The 17,260-nt window shown below is 35.7% G+C and overlaps 2 protein-coding genes and 1 long non-coding RNA gene across 3 annotated transcripts; 1 reads left to right on the forward strand and 2 right to left on the reverse strand.

Annotated features, from left to right (window-relative positions):
- Positions 1–2,524, reverse strand: LOC132300434 (probable glutathione S-transferase). Its single transcript, XM_059797488.1, has 2 exons — positions 2,097–2,524; positions 1–571 (listed from the first exon to the last, which is right to left on the reverse strand). The coding sequence occupies exons 1-2, from the start codon at positions 2,412–2,414 to the stop codon at positions 206–208; spliced, it is 684 nt and encodes a 227-aa protein (XP_059653471.1). The 5' UTR covers positions 2,415–2,524; the 3' UTR covers positions 1–205.
- Positions 2,525–3,598: 1,074 nt separating this feature from the next.
- LOC132298787 (uncharacterized) lies at positions 3,599–5,151 on the forward strand. Its single transcript, XR_009479954.1, has 2 exons — positions 3,599–4,140; positions 4,946–5,151. It is a non-coding gene; the product is annotated as an uncharacterized LOC132298787 (long non-coding RNA).
- Positions 5,152–5,790: 639 nt separating this feature from the next.
- On the reverse strand, positions 5,791–7,454 carry LOC132300436 (probable glutathione S-transferase). Its single transcript, XM_059797489.1, has 2 exons — positions 7,036–7,454; positions 5,791–6,400 (listed from the first exon to the last, which is right to left on the reverse strand). The coding sequence occupies exons 1-2, from the start codon at positions 7,351–7,353 to the stop codon at positions 6,053–6,055; spliced, it is 666 nt and encodes a 221-aa protein (XP_059653472.1). The 5' UTR covers positions 7,354–7,454; the 3' UTR covers positions 5,791–6,052.
- Positions 7,455–17,260: the final 9,806 nt, after the last annotated feature.

The following is a 17,260-nucleotide window of genomic DNA, read 5'->3' on the forward strand; positions in this document are numbered from 1 at the left end:
TGTGGAAATACTAATTAAAATAATAATAATAATAAACTTGCATACTAACTAATATAAGTACTAAACTTTTCAAACAAACACACAATTACAGGACTGACATAAATACTAGACACTACAGTAGAGTTTTATTTGTGACAGCGTAGTGCTTATTTGTCAGAGAGTTTTCATAGATTATGAACAGCAAATGCAACGTCAGTAAAACTTCTTATTTGGAATCACCACTTGTTAAAAGCCTCTTCTTAATCACCACTGGTAAAAAGCCTACTATTATATCTCTGGGAGGCAGACTTTCCGTGATAACACTGCAATTAACATACTCATCTATCCATTTAAATAAAACAGGAAATTTCTCCCTTGTCAGCAATTCAGTTCCACTTATTTCCTGGAACACACCAGCCCAGAGAGATAAGACATTAGCCACAATGTCAACCAATCCGATATCGTCTCCACCAAAGAACCTCTTACCCTGGAGCTCATTTTCAAGGGTTTTCAGGAGCTCATATCCCTCTGCCATGGCTTCCTCTTTCTCCTTGTCTTTGCTCCAATTCGCCTTCCATATTGTAGTGTGGCACTAAAACACACAGTACAAAATTTAATTTGTGCGCGCAATATGCATAAAAAAATCTTACAATAGAGTGTAATGTTAGGAGAGGGGAAGTATCAAAATTAAATTTATAATGTTTTATTTTAAAAAAAACCAAAACTATGAGTATAGACAATCCAAATGGTTAGACAGGTACTTTTGTTGAGTTGAATTGAGTAATGCATGAGAATCTTAAAAGTAGGACTAATCCTTATCAGTTTAGCTGAGTTGTCAGTGAGCAACACTTGAAACACTGTTCAACATAGCATATTGGGCTGCAAGTGGGGTTGGACCAACTCTACCCGGTCTCAACCCAACTTCAATTTGAATCGAGTTGGGTCAACCCGAATTGTATCCAATATAAATTATGGTCCTAACCTGATCTGAATATTTTCGGACGGGTTGAGTTTTTTTTAATTTTTTTTCTTTTATAAAAAATATATATATTATATATATTTGATCATATTATTATTAAAAAACAAAATATTTTTAGGGCAAATCATTTTAGCCTCCCCAATCGCTTCCAGTCCTATTCTTAACTCTCTCTCTCTCTGCGCAACTGCTAACTACAAAAACCTATATATTTCAGTTTATCTATGTGTCTGCAAGAATCAAAATTTCAAAACCCTTATCCGCATCTCATTTCAGATTGTTCAAAAAATCAAAACCCATATCTTTCAATTTCCATCGCCCGCTGTTCCAGTTCATAAGCTTCAACCGCCGTCTCTCAACTCCCAAGTTTGCCCACCTCTCTCTCTGCAACTGCTAACTTGTATGTATGGGTTTTCTTTTAATTTTTGGAAGTGATGGCGGCGGCGGCGGCAGAGGTGGAGGGACGACGACAACGGCAACAAAAGGGACGGCGGCCACAGAGGGGACGACCGAGAGAGAAATAGAAAGAAGAGAGAGGAGAGAGAAAGGAGAAAAAAAATAAAAAATAATTTTTATTTTTATTTTTATTTTGGGTTTTGGGTTTGGTTCAGGTTTAGCCCGAACTTAACTTGAATATGTCTGGGTTTTGATAAAACCAATCCGAACATGAGCCCGATTTATGAAATTTAAGTTCAAATTTTAAAATTTCTTGATTGGGGTTGGGTTGGGCTGGGCTAGATTAGCCCACCCAAGTTGCAGTTGGCATATAGATTTGGTAGAAAATTATTAGTAGCCAACAGTCCTTTCTACAAAAGTCAATATAATAATCTACTTTGAACATGAAATTGATTCCTAACTTCTTGAAAACTATGGTGTTTTAGTTTACTTCTTATCAGTGGGCAAACACCATCACATGTATCAATTCTAATTATAAGAAGACCTACTATTGTGGAATCTGGAATCTGAGGAGGGTCAGATGATGTAGGCAATAATTCATTTAGAAGTCCTGCCTTCTAACCTCATGCCAAATAAGCCAAGTTGTTCCAAAACCTAAGGTTGAAAATGACATAAACTATAACTATACAATCTATATAGTGTTTGAAAGTATTGTGTGTATACAGAGATCGAAGACAGAACATACCTTGTCATCTATGAACTTAGCCCAGAAACGTGCCATGGCTCTGTCATAAGGATGTTTGGGCAAAATGGGATGGCCTTTCCAGGTGTGGTCGATGTATTCAAGAATAACGACTGACTCACAGATGGGCTTTCCATTGTGGAAGAGCACGGGAATTTTCTTGTGAACAGGGTTGGACTTGAGAAGCAATTCACTCTTCTTACCATAGACTTCTTCTTCTTCTATGAATTCATATTGGACACCCTTTAGCTTCAGAGCAATCTCAACTCTGCAGCTAAAAGGGCTTCCACGAACCCCAAGCAACTTCACTTCATCTGCCATCACAACACTTATTTTAGTTTCCTGGCACCAAACACAACTTAAGACTACTATATTTTCCAATTCTGATGTGGGTCTTTTATTGTGGAATTGTTAAGTTTTTATAGAGGGACCATAACATTTGGTTACTTAGCCAACAAGACTGACTATCTATTTGTATAATAATATAATATGAATATTTTGACCAAACCCATTCATTAGTAAAATCTTATGAAATTGGTGGATGAGAGTGTGCGAAAAATAAAAGTAGAGAGTGCGCTCAGAAAACGACAGCCAAGAAAACGATAGCTATACCCATTAAGATGAATCGTGTCTTTATGATATAATTTCATTTGCACATGGCTTACAGTTGAATTAGTCAGAGGATACATGCTTGTTTTTTTTGGCGGGATAACTGCTTCATTAATGATATATTTCCTAAATAACTGACCTGTTGGGTGACCTCACCCACTCTGTCCTTCAACCTAATCCTTATATATAATATTAAAGTAATGATAACATTATAAATTTTATTGTTTAAACATAAACAAAAAAGCCGAGAAACTGTTGGGTTTGAATTTCGGGATCAAATTCTTTTTAAGTGGTGAAGAATGTGACAACCCAAATTTTTAAGATTTTAATTTATTTAATTATATTTTATTTAGTTGTCATAATTAAATAATTTAATTATGATTGGACTTACCTAATTGAGATTTTTAATGGGTTGAATTGCTTTTGTTATATTGGTATATATAATTTGTATCTTGTCTGTGGAGAAGGGCGCCTGCCGAAATGAGATTAAAGAGATATTTATGGTTGATTGAATTTTTGTTATATTGTGTGTGTGTGTGTGTGTATATATATATATATATATATATATATTATGTATCTGATGGAGATAAAGGGAGTAGCGAAATTGCAGAGAGAAATATAGATTGTAATGGCTTTTTGGTGGGTCCCATGGAATAATGGGTTGATTTTGGTTATATATATGTAATGTGTGTGTATGTATATATATATATATATATATATATATATATATATTGTTGGTTGATGAGAACGAAGTGGCAGCAAGTGGTCTGCCGAATTGAAAAAAAAAAAAAAAAAGAGTTTGAAATGGTAATTTTGAGGGGCTCACTTGATTAATATTTAAATAGGTTTTGATTTGTTGTTGCATGTTATATATATATATAATGAATCTGATGGATAGTGAGGCTGCCGAAATAGGGAAGCAAAAGAGAAGCTTGAAATGGTATTATGGTGGCGGGTCCCACTAATATATTGTTCTTTTTGCTTTTGACTTTCAGGTGGCCTTTGTTTTGTGTGGTGGGCGGTTAGCTGAATTAGAGGAATAAAGAGAAAATGGTGATGTAGGTAACGAGATCCACTAATAATTGTGATCATTATTTTGATTTTGATTTTTTTTTTTTTTTTTTTTTTTTTTTTTTTTTTTTTTTGATTAGCTGTTTGCATTAAGTCGGTGGATATGCCTTTGTATATAGTGAGGTGTGTTTGTGCACGAAGTGAGGTTACATAGAGAACCGTGCGAACAGACAGAGAGAGAGCCGAGAAGGACTTGAAGACTTTGATGATCCATGATATTTCTTTTACAGTGGATTTAGACTTTGCTACTGAAGGCAAAGTCGACGAGCGCGTCTAGATCTACGATTTAATCGGAGCAAAGTCTCGTTTGGCCGCCATTGGATTTCGAAAAATTGGACCCACTTTGGGGGTTTTCTCCTTCTTTGAGGTAGGGATGTTTAATTCATAATTTCTTGAATTTTTGTGAATTATTCTTGTATAAATTGTTATCTAGCATGCCTATTTTGTATAAATTCTTGCAAAATTTTTTAAATGTTGAATATGTAGTGTTTAATTATGTGTAAATGGATGTGTGGTGATTCAAGCATGCTTCTATGGACTAGAATTCATGTTTTATATGTTGCCATGCTAGATTATTATTAAATGAAAGCATGTTGTATTTTTATGGGAAATTTCTTATAAAGCTTGCTAGTGGTTTAAGTTGAATTAGTTGTGAAATGTTAAATTGCGGCATGAAGTATCCATGCACTTCATTGGGAGGAAATGAGAATGATGTTTTGAAAGAAATGAAAAAGGGTTTTTGAGAAAAACCCGGACGCGGAGGGGGTACTGAGGGTCCGTAGCGTTAATATAACCTAAAGAGAATTCGAAAAATCACCCTAGCGTGGTTGAGCTATTTGAGTCTCAAATGACGCCGCAGGGTTACCAAAGGTCAAGGACAGTAGCTAATCCTTCTCTCGTATCGCCGAGGAATCACCGAGGGATAGATTATGTTAACGGTTTTGAAAAGTGATGGATGGTTTTGAAAATGGGGAGCGACATAGCATGGCATCACATTTCATAGCACGCCATTATTTATTTTTGGACTTGAAATTGTTGAAATTTTTTCTGATATAGCATGATCCTGTTCCTTATACTTCTATTCATTGTTTAGATTCACGAGGTCACAAGAGGTGTTTCTTAGGCATCACCTACTGAACAATTTGCTCACCCTTTATATTTAATATTTTCAGATCACGAAAAAGAAGTGGTAGATAACATTCCACCACAGGCCTAATATGGATTAGAAGATGATTTTGTTGTTTTTGTATTTAAGTTTCACTATTCTTTTGTAAAATTTAGAATATTGTATTCTATACTGAGACTTATGGACTTTTGTTATTATAATTATATTCATGGGCTGTAATTTTAATATAAGTTGTCTAAACGTTGTAAGATATGGACTTTTGGTCTTAACCATATTTTAGAGACTGTAATTATGATATTTGGATTAAATAGTATGTGGTTGTTCCACTATGAGATGAACTATATTGAGGCATAATAATTGGATGAAAGAAATGTTGAAATGTATCATTTGCATTGTGTGTTGGGACAGTTTAGATAAGTTTTGAAGGTTCAAGAGAGGGCATTGCATTTTTATACATTTAAGCAGATTGTTGTAGGACCCCTTTTAGCAGAAGTGATGTCAATTTTTATTATTATTATTTTTTTAATTGGTGTCATTTTAGAGCCGTTACAGCATAACAGTATGTTGTCTAATTATGTTGTGGTGGGTTTTACATTATGCGATTGTTAAGTTTTCGTAGTGGGAGTATAAATAATAATTTATTGACCTTTTGGGAGTGAACGTCATCCATCGTGAAATTTTTGTATCAAAGTTAACATGCTGCTTGCTATTTTTATTTGGCGAGAGGAGATGATTGTAGAAAGACTTGAAGGCATGTCATACATTACCTTTTTTTGGCTCAATTGGGAAGGACTATTTGAGCCAGGGTTAAAATGATTCAGTCAATATTTCTCGAGTTCTGTCATTCAGATGTTCACTTGAGCTAATAAGTCAGCTTTAAATAGCACAAACTTACAAAAAGTACGTACTTGGGATATTATTGAACAACCTTGTCAACAGAACACTTCACTTTTATCTTTAATGAAATGAAAAGTAATAATAAACTTACATGGTAACAAAGAAAAGTACTAAACCTTTCAAACAAACACACAACAGTACTGACATAAATACTACACACTACTTAAGGTAGAGTTTTATTTGTGATAGTGTACTAGTGCTTATTTGTCAGTGTTTTAAGAGACTATGACCAGCAAATGCAGCATCAATAAACTCCTTATTTGGAACCACCACCATAGCGAGCTTGGAAAAAGCCTACTAGTCTATCTCTGGGAGGCAGACTTTCCTTGATAACACTGTAATTAACATACTCATCGATCCATTTAAATAAAACGGGAAATTTCTCTCTTGTCAGCATTTCAGTTCCACTGACTTCCTGGATCACACCAACCCAGAGAGATAAGACATTAGCCACAATGTCAACCAATCCAATATCGTCTCCGCCAAAGAATCTCTTACCCTTGAGCTCATTTTCAAGGGTTTTCAGGAGCTCATGTCCCTCTGCCATGGCTTCCTCTTTCTCCTTGTCTTTGCTCCAATTCGCCTTAGATATTGTAGTGAAGCACTAAAACACACAGTACAAAATTTAATTTGGTGCAATATGCATAAGGAATCTTACAATAGAGTGTAATGTTAGGAGAGGGGAAGTATCAAAATTAAATTTATAATGTTTTATTTTTAAAAAAACTAAAACTATGACTATAGAAGATCCAAATGGTTTTGTTGAGTTGAATTGAGTTATGCATGAGAATCTTATAGGTAGGACTAGTCCTAATCAGTTTAGCTTAGTTGCAATGAGCAGTACTTGGAACATTGTAGTTCAACATATTATATAGATTTGCTAGAAAATTATAAGTAGCCAACAGTCCTTTCTACAAAAGTCAATATAAAAAGTCAACTTTGAACATGAAATTGATTCCAAACTTCTTGAAAACTATGGTGTCTTAGTTTACTTCTAATCAGTGGGCAAACACCATCACATGTATCAATTCTAATTAAAAAAGACCTACTATTGTGGAATCTGAGCAGGGTCAGATGATGTGGGCAATAATGCAGTTAGAAGTGGTGGCTTCTAACCTTTTATGCCAAATAAGCCAAGTTGTTCCAAAACCTAAGGTTGAAAATGACATAAACTACAACTATACAATCTATAGTGTTTGAAAGTATCATGTGTATATAGAAATTGAAGACAGAACATACCTTGTCATCTATGAACTTAGCCCAGAAACGTGCCATGGCTCTGTCATAAGGATGTTTGGGCAAAATGGGATGGCCTTTCCAGGTGTCGTCGATGTATTCAAGTATAACGACTGACTCACAAATGGGCTTTCCATTGTGGATGAGCACAGGAATTTTCTTGTGAACAGGGTTGGACTTGAGAAGCAAATCACTCTTCTTCCCAAACAGGTCTTCTTCTTCTATGAATTCATATGGGACACCTTTTAGCTTCAGAGCAATCTCAATTCTGCAACTAACAGGGCTTCCACAAACCCCAAGCAACTTCACTTCGTCTGCCATTACAACACCTGGTTTAGTTTCCTAACACAAAACACAACTTAAGTGTTAAGAGTATTATGTTGTCTAATTCTGATGTGGGTTTTTGATTCTGGGACTGATAAGTTTTTATAGAGGGAGCATACCTTTTCGTCACTTGGCCGCCAAGACTGACTCTGTCTATTTTGTATACTAATATAATATGAACATTTTGACCAAACCCATTCATTAGTAGAATTTTATGCCGCGGTTCTATCAGTAAAATTTTGTATAAAAGTTAACAACTATATATATATATATATGTTGAGAGGAGATGATTGGAGAAAGACTTGAAAACATGATCCAAATTATTAACAGTAATTAAAATGGTTAGTAAAAAATTGAATTATATGTTATGTTATTAAATATAAGGTAAGGTCAAGCCGTATACTAAGTCACATAAAGCGGGAGTGGGAGCAGAATATAAAAATGACAAAATTAAATTACAAATAGTGAGAATGTGAGAGAAAGTGCACGGAGAGTGAAAGCAAGAAAGCGTTTAGAGAAGAATTGTATCTTCTTCACTTGCACTAGTAAGAGGATACATGATGCTTCTTCTTCTTCTTCTAAATTTTTTTTTTTTTTTTTTTTTTTTTTTTTTTGCTGGATACCTGCTTCATTAATGATATATTTCCTAAACATCTGACCTATTGGGTGACCTCACCCACTTTATCCTTCAACCTAATCCTATTATATATATATATATATATATATAAATAATCCCATGAAATATTAAAGTACTGATAACATTATAAATTTCAACGTTCAAACGTAAAGAAAAAGACAAAAAGAAAAATGAATTCACCTTATGGGCAATTGTCCTTCTAGTTCCTTCTGATTCCTAGTAAATTAAGACTTGTCGTTGGTGTCAAAATGATGTCGTTTGCTATTACGACATCGTCCTGAATTATCCATTTGACATTGAATGAATTCTAAGTTGTAACGCTCAGCACCAACAACTTAACTTTGGTGCATTACAATGTCTCTTTTGTGGCAAATTTATAGCAACAATCTTTGAATAACTTTTATTTTTATGGTCCGGCAACGGTAAGATCTGCATCCAGAGCTTGACGAAGCCAGTTGGGCCAGATATTCCATTTCTAAATCCAAAGATGAGTTGTTAAAAGCCCAATTGCATGGGAGGTGGGCTCATTTGTTTGCAGCTCTTGGTGCCCAAACTAAATATCTTCTAAGATCACATTGTAATAACCTAACCATAGCCATCTTGTTCGCAAAGTTAGCTGCTTTTTTTAACAACATTCTAAAGTCATGTAAAAAATTTGGGCCAAATAGGTATATAATTCTATTTAATTTAATTTTTCTTTTAGCCAAGTCTAGGTGCCTAGGTTTTTATTTAACACATCATTCTAAAGTTGTCAAAGAACTTGGCCCAAATAGGTACTCCTCAATTACAGGGCTCTGTCGGTTGTGATGTTGAATATGTTGGGTCTCTCCCATTTCCTTGTGATATAAGTCATTTGTGATCTTTATTACTAACTGCTAAGCAATTCACTCACCCTCCACCCATGTTTGAATTCCTTAAATTTTTTAGAATGTATCATGGCACCTCTTGGGAAATAAAGGGCTGATAACCGCCGGTGACGTTAATAGTTCAAATTTATTCATTTCCATCTAAGACACTAAACATCCATTCCTAAAATCAGCTTTTAGGTAACAAGTTGCACAGGCAAGCATCTATAAACTCCGAAGGACTTGGAAAAATACCCCCAACTTGGTGGATTTGAATCTCTCCAATTGTTCTTTTTCTTTCCAATTTCTCCAAGCTTCAATTTAATGATCAAAATCATGCCACATCATCATCTGTGTAACTACTCATCATGTTTGGTTTCACACACAACTTAATTCAAGCAAAAATGATTATATTGTGTTTTATAACCGCTAAATTTAGGCTTGAAAATATTAGTGGAGAGGATCGAAGTTTCAATTTCGCATGCCAATTTTTTTATGATTGCCTTGTAAAGTGGGATTGCGCCATAAATATAGATTATAGATTGTAATTCTTGAGATTGGCATATAAAGTGGGATTGCGCCATAAATATAGATTATAGTGTGTAATTCTTGTCGAGTGAGAGTTTGATCAGTGTTTAGTAGGTCTATATCCTTCTATTATTATTTGTATTAATTATATTGAGATTCTAAATGGTGTTCTCAATCTTGATGGTGATATCTAATTAAAACTTGTGCTAAGAATAAATATAATATAAATTTTGTTAAAAACTATGATTAAATTGAAGCCTAATGAATTTAGGAATCATTTGAGAATTTAGACAACAAGAAGCAACCCAACCGCTAGGTTACGAAGGCATTGGCTTCTTTTGAACGTTTATATTTAGACGTTTATGGTGATTAGGATTCTTATTTTAATTTTTAGTAATTTTTTTGAGAAAGTTGACTTTTATATTTCTTTACGTTGTAAGAATTTTTGATGGTGTTTGTTTCCTTATAATTTAGGTTTTCTTTTCATTATAAATAGAGTAAAATAACTAATTCTATTATCTATATTATACCAAATTTCTATACGGTTGATATTTGATTTTTCTTATTTGCTCCAAGTTTGAGATTCACAGGAAGATTTTGAAGACAAATGAACTCAAGCTCTCAATGTACAAGCTCTCAAGTATTGTTCCAGCTGTTTGTTGTGGTTTTGTGAAGTCTGATTAATTTTTAAAAAGATTTAATTATTGTTCCAGCTGATCTGTTTTTGATTTCTTATTGGTTTTGGACTCTACAAAAGCCAAGTTCTTGGGGGACAAGGGTTATATATATCAACTCTAATCAGATCTTAGAGTGTGGTAAAAATAGAGAGAAGAAAAAAGAGAGGATCGTCATACGTGTTGTGTGATTGATTAATTTGTGCCAATACAAGAGAGAGTAATTGAGAGAGATCGAGAGAAAATTCTCTATTATAATTCTTCATCTTCTTCATAGTGAATTTGTTCGGTGTGCTCCATGGACGTCGCCCTAAGATTTGGGTGAACCATGTATATCTTATGTTCTTGTGTGTGATTTTTTTTTTTATTCTTCGTGATTGCTTGTTTATTCCTTGAACAGCGTAGTTTATTTTGTGTTTCCGCCACAACAACTGGTATGAAATCCGGTTGATTGTGCAGAGCAACTCTAAAAACTGGTATTAGATCCTTTGGTAGAAAACCTTGGGCACAGAAGGGGTGTGACGAAATTCCAAAAGTCTTTCGATCAAATCTGTCTGTTCCAGTGGGAGTAATGGCATCAGAAGATAAGACATCCACATCTATGATCGAGAGGTTCGATGGCACAAACTTCGGTTTCTAGAAGATGCAAATTAAAGACCTCTTATTTCAGAAAAATCTGTATCAACCATTAGGAAAAAAGCTAGAGGATAAAAGGATACAGAATGGGAATTACTCGATAGGAAGGCTCTTGGCACAGTCAGATTGAAGTTGTCAAAGTCAGTTGCCTTCAACATCAAGAATGAGAAGATGACGAAGTCTCTCATGGCAGCCCTTTCTAGTATGTTTGAACAGCCTTCTACAGCGAACAAGGTGCACTTAATCAAGAAGTTATTCAACATGAAGATGGTCGAAGGTGGTAAGTTCAACGAACATTTAAATGCATTTAGCGAGATAGTTAGGCAATTAGAGTCTGTTGATATCGACTTCAAAAATAAGGTCCGAGCGCTGTTAATTCTAGGGCAGTTACCCGCGAGTTGGAGTAACACAGTTACAAAGATCAGTAGCTCTACAGGGAAGACTAAGTTGAAGTTTGATGAAGTTGTGAGCATGATTTTGACTGAAGAAATCAGAAGGCAAACAACAGGGATTTCCACCAGTAGTTCAGCATTGAATTTTGAAAGCAGAGGCGAGGGTTCAAACAAAGAGAAGGGTAACTGTAATAGAAATAGAGGTTGATCCAAGTCAAGGAATTGAAGGATATAGTCTCAAAATTTCAGGAATTCTACAGATCTCAGTGACATTGAGTGTTGAAATTGTGGAAAGAAGGGATATTATCGTGTTGATTGCAGACTTCCAAAGAAGGGAACCGAAAGAAAAACTGAAATAAGCGTTGTCTTAGAAGAATCAGATGATGCATTTATATGCTCTTTGGAGACCAAGGCGGAGTCATGGGTTTTAGATTTTGGTGTATCGTTTCATGGCACCTCAAGCAAAGAGCTATTTAATAGCTAGGAACCGGGTAACCTTGGCAAGGTGTATCTTGGTGATGATCAGCCTTGCAGCGTCGTTGGCAAGGGCAAAGTGCAAATCAAGTTAAATAGGTTAACTTGGAAGTTGAAGGATGTGAGACACATCCCTGGCTTCAGGAAGAATTTGATTTCGGTTGGACAATTGTCAAATGAAGGTTTTGTTAAAATCTTCAATGGAGACTCGTGGAAAGTTTCCATAGGCACGTGGTAAGAAGTTTGGCACTCTCAACACAACTGTGCTTGTGGGTCTATAGCAGTTGCAGAAAATAGAGAAGATCACAACCTTTGGCACCAAAGACTAGGTCACATAAGTGAAAGTGGGCTTAAGAGTATGCACTCAAAAGAAAAACTACTAGGCATACGGGAAATTGATATTGACTTCTGTTAGAGTTGCGTGATAAGCAAGTAGAAGGTCAATTTCAAGAAGAGTGGCAGAGATCTCAAAAAGGAGAAACTTGAGCTAGTTCACACAGATGTCTGGAGGCCAGCCACTGTCTCATCCAATAGCTGAAAATATTATTTCGTGACTTTCATTGATGATCACATGAGGACAGTATGGGTTTATTTTTTGAAGCACAAATCTGAGGTATTTGATGTGTTCAAGAAGTGGAGGTCATGGTGGAGAATGAGACAGGTTTGGAGATCAAGAGGTTGAGGTCAGACAATGGTGGTGAGTATGAAGACACCGGATTCAAGAAGTTCTGTTTTGATAATGGGATCAAATTAGAGAGGACTGTGCAAGGAACCCCACAGCAGAATGGGGTAGCAGAACGGATGAACTGAACATTGACAAACAGAGCCAGAAGCATGCGCATACATTCGGGAAGTAGTCAATACAGCATCCTACCTAATTAATCGTGGACTATCGGTGCCTTTGAAGTATCGAATAGCAAAAGAGGTATGGAATGGCAAAGAGGTAAATCTTTCAAGGTTGAAAGTTTTTGGTTATATTGCACATATTAGTGACCATGCTAGGGGAAAGCTCGACCCCAAGTCACTAAAATGCATCTTCGTTGGGTATGGCGGAGATGAGTTTGGTTATCGACTCTGGGATAATCAAAACAAGAAAAACATCATAAGTAGAGATGTGGTTTTCAACGAGAAGGTGATGTACAAGGATAGAGATGCAGCACAGTCAACTAGTCCTGTACAGAGTAAGCCTGAGTTTGTTGAGTTGGATGACGATCCATAGAGCATTGACGCGGAGCAGACAAATGAGGGTTCTTGGCTAGAACTCACAAAGCATAGTTCACCGTGGATTCCAACTCCTACGCCTGCACTTAGAAAGTCCACGCGTCCTCATGTACCGAATCGAAAAATTTATGGATTATATGTTACTCACAGATGGTGGTGAGTCTGAATGTTATGATGAAACATGTCAGGTTAAAGATGCTAGCAAATGAGAGCTTGCAATAGAAGATGAGATGAAATCCCCTATCTCCAACAAAACATGAGAACTAGCTAAGTTGCCCTTGGGAAGAAAGCTCTTCACAACAAATGAGTGTACAGGGTAAAAGAGGAACACGATGGTTCCAAGAGATACAAGGCGAGATTGGTGGTCAAAGGTTTTCAGCAAAAGCAAGGCATTGACTACACAGACATTTTTCCTCGTTGTGAAACTGAGTACCATTCACTCAGTTCTTAGCATAGTTGCAGTAGAGGGGTTGCACCTTGAGCAGTTATGCAACGCCCCAATTTTTTTAATAAAATGCTCTGATACTATTTTGTAACGCCCCAAATTTTCTAATAAAATACTCTGATACCATTTTGTCACGACTCGAAAATTCTAAAAAAATCCTCAATTCATTCAAATCCAAATACATCAAAATATATCAGGATCATAAAAAAATGTCCTCTTTTATACAAAATCAATTTCCTCAAATATACACAAAAAATCTCCAAATAAATAAATTAAATCCTATAACGCCGTCTCTTCCACCTAAACCCGAATCTAGCAATCCCTATTCATCTTCGGTACCTGAAACTGGAAGGCGGTGAGACAAAAAATCCAGTAGGAAAAACCATAACAAGAATTTCATGGAGGTTTAATAAAATAGCTTCACAAAATATATATATTCATGAATATATAAACAAAATACATATGCATTTAATTAAAATATTTAACAAAAAAACCATTGAAGCAAAATCACTCCAAGTCATTCAAGGTATAGAGAACCCCACACTGAAAAAGAATTTTCCTCACTGGATCACCAATTCCTCAAACCTCCGGCCTCCTCTGCAAGCTCTCGGTTCCCTCTCTATGTCTCATCTGCTCTCTCTAATTTTTTCTTTTCTCTGCCTCATCTTTATTCAATGGCACAAACACACATTTAATTAGGCAAATATCCATCGACACACTTTACACAAAAGCTCACCACACAAACAAAATATCAAATACATCATTACAAGTAAACCCCGCCACCACCACCCTATCTTATCACATCATATCTAACACACTCCAATACAATATCTCACTCCATCAGACCAAACCCACGTGAAGCTCAAGACTTTTGGCAAAATAAATCCTTGTGGGCTTGCCTATAGCATCACCATTTTCCTTCATCATTTCCCACTTTCAGCTGCCCCCTTTATAACTCATCAGATTGCTATGTATATTATATATATAATATATAAACACAAAAGCAATAAAACCAAATCAAAATAAACTTTAGGTGGGACCCGCAAAAGCAACCATTTTCCTGTCTTCTTTCATTCCTCATCTCAGCTGGCAGCATCCATTTTGCTTCCTTCCATCCGACACACACACACACACACACATATATATAATGTAACACAAATGAAATTCAACCCATTAAATATCAAGTGGGTAAATCCAATCAAAATTAAATACGCAATCTTGACAACTAAAAATCATAAAATTTAAAATTTAAAATCTTAAAAATCAAGGTTGTCATAATCTCCACCACTTAAAAAGAATTTCATCCTCGAAATTCAGATCCAACAGTCTTCGTATACTCGAAAACATCAATAACCACAAAACAAAATCCATAAATCCTTACCCCAGGCGATGTGAGATACCATGATATGTAGGACATTGTGGTAGCTATCAGTGTTAGTCACCCGCCCACACACTCCATAACCGTTGTAGTAGCTAGTCGATGCGTCACCCGCCCACTAAAAAAAACAAAAACAAACCCGGGCTACCTGCCCAACTACACTAACCAATCATCCCAGTAGTTACCAGTGAACGTCATCCATCCACACACACCCGGTTACGAGTGGTAACTAACCAGTACTACACACTCACCCACTCACACCCGTCTACATCATCACTACACTCACACTTCCGGCTGGGTACAAGCTCTGATACCATTTTGTCAATGCCCCAAATTTTCTAATAAAATAGTCTGATACCATTTTGTAACGCCCCAAATTTTCTAATAAACTGCTCTGATACTATTTTTTCATGACCCGAAAATTCTAATAAAATTCTCAATTCATTCAAATCCAAATACATTAAAATACACCAGGATCATAAAAAAAAAAATTCCCTCTTTTATAGAAAATCAATTTCCTCAAACATACACAAAAAATCTCCAAATAAATAAATTAAATCCTGCACGCCGACTCTTCCACCTAAGCCCGAATCTAGCAATCCCCGTTCATCTTCGGTACCTGAAACTGGAGGGTGGTGACACAAAAAGTCTCAGTAGGAAAAACCATAACAAGAATTTCATGGAGGTTTAATAAAACAGCTTCATAAAATATACATATTCATGAGTATATAAACAAAATACATGTGCATTTAATTAAAATATTTAAAAAAAAAACCATTGAAACAAAATCACTCCAAGTCATTCAAGGTATAGAGAACCCTACGCTGAAAAAGAATTTTCCTCACTCCCTCAAACCTCCGACCTCCTCTGCAAGCTCTCGTCTCCCTCTCTATGTCTCCTCTGCTCTCTCTAATTTTTTCTCTTCTCTGCCTCACCTTTATTTAGTGGCACAAACACACATTTAATTAGGTAAATATCCACCGACACACTTTACACAAAAGCTCACCACACAAACAAAATATCAAATACATCATTACAAGTGGACCCTGCCACCACCACTTTATCTTATCATATCATATCTAACACACTCCAATACAATATCTCACTCCATCAGACCAAACCCATATGAAGCTCAAGACTTTTGGCAAAATAAATCCTTGTGGGCCCCCTATAACATCACCATTTTCCTTTATCATTTCCCACTTTCGGCTGCCCCCTTCATAACTCATCAGATTGTTATGTATATTATACATATATAATATATAAACACAAAAACAATAAAACCAAATCAAAATAAACTTTAGGTGGGACCCGCCAAAGCAACAATTTTTCTTTCTTCTTTCATTCCTCATCTCGACTAGCAGCATCCATTTTGCTTCCTTCCATCCGACACACACACGCACACATAATGTAACACAAATGAAATTCAACCTATTAAATATCAAGTGGGTAAATCCAATTAAAATTAAATACTCAATCTTGACAACTAAAAATCATAAAATTTAAAATTTAAAATCTTAAAAATCCGGGTTATCACAAGTTAGATGTCAAAACTGTTTTTTTCCATGGTGACCTAGAGGAGGAGATTTACATGCAATAACCGGAGGGTTTCTCAATCAAAGGGAAATAGAAATTAATGTGCAAGTTAAAGAAAAACTTGTATTGTTTGAAGCAAGCCCCGAGACAGTGGTACAAGAAATTTAATGGTTTTATGAAGTGACATGGCTACAACAAGTGCAGTGCTAACCATTGCTGCTACTTCAAGAGGTTCAAGTCAAGTTTCATTATCCTTCTATTTTATGTTAATGACATGTTAGTGGAAAGCTGTGACATTTCCGATTTTAGTCATTTTTTTTATTTTTTTATTTTTCTGGAATTTCGTTAGCGCAAGGGTATTTCAGTCTTTTCACATGTTGCGTATGGGATTGTGGTTGGGTCCAATTGCATTTGGTACATTTTAATTTATAGAATCATGTAGTCTATGCTTGGTGGTGCATTTATATGTGAGGTGTATTTTCAAGTGAAAGAAAAAGTGAAAAGAAAAGAAAATGGGTGGTGGGACCCACCACTAACCTCAAAGTGGTCTAGAGACCACTCTCTTTCTCTCATTTTCTCTCTCCCCGCTACTCTCATTCTCTCATTCTCAAACTATATTTTCCTTTTCTTTTTCAAACAAGCTTTGATCATTGATTTCTCAGTCAATTCTTGCCGGATTTAAGTGCCGTTTGAGGCCAAACGAAGAGCACGACGAGCTCTACGCACTAGTACCAGAAATTCCAGCTTTGGTGTCCCTTTTGAATTTTGAAATTCTTAACCCATTTCTAGGGTTTTGCTCATTTTGAGTTAGGGGCTTCCTAATTCACATTATTCATGCACCTTTGTGAGTTATTCTACTTGAATTGTGTTATAGCATGCTTATTGGTGTTAATTGTAGCTTAAAATGTCTTGATTGTATATATGTGATTATGTGAAGACTTGTCTTGATTGTGCTCTATGAGAAGCATGCTTATATAATGAGTTTTATGCCTATTGTATTTAGTGATAATACATTATTGTTTAAATATTAAAAGTATGAGAACATGTTTACTTGTGTTGTGTCAAATTCCTCATTTTCATAGTATTGAGATCATGAGACATGCATGTACACCATTGGGTTGCATGAAGGGAAGAAATT

The sequence above is a fragment of the Cornus florida genome, unplaced genomic scaffold (assembly GCF_030987335.1).
Source record: "Cornus florida cultivar Cherokee Brave unplaced genomic scaffold, ASM3098733v1 CherokeeBrave_3.0.0_Hap2_Chr03, whole genome shotgun sequence".
In the NCBI taxonomy this organism is placed as follows: domain Eukaryota; kingdom Viridiplantae; phylum Streptophyta; class Magnoliopsida; order Cornales; family Cornaceae; genus Cornus; species Cornus florida.

What these genes read in the sequence shown, in the direction of transcription:
- LOC132300434 (XM_059797488.1), bottom strand. Translation starts at nt 2,414, where the DNA reads ATGGCAGATGAAGTGAAGTTGCTTGGGGTTCGTGGAAGCCCTTTTAGC. An exon ending in CTAAGTTCATAGATGACAAG is followed by an intron (nt 572 to 2,096) that starts GTATGTTCTGTC and finishes TGTGTGTTTTAG; the next exon opens with TGCCACACTACAATATGGAA.
- LOC132300436 (XM_059797489.1), bottom strand. Translation starts at nt 7,353, where the DNA reads ATGGCAGACGAAGTGAAGTTGCTTGGGGTTTGTGGAAGCCCTGTTAGT. An exon ending in CTAAGTTCATAGATGACAAG is followed by an intron (nt 6,401 to 7,035) that starts GTATGTTCTGTC and finishes TGTGTGTTTTAG; the next exon opens with TGCTTCACTACAATATCTAA.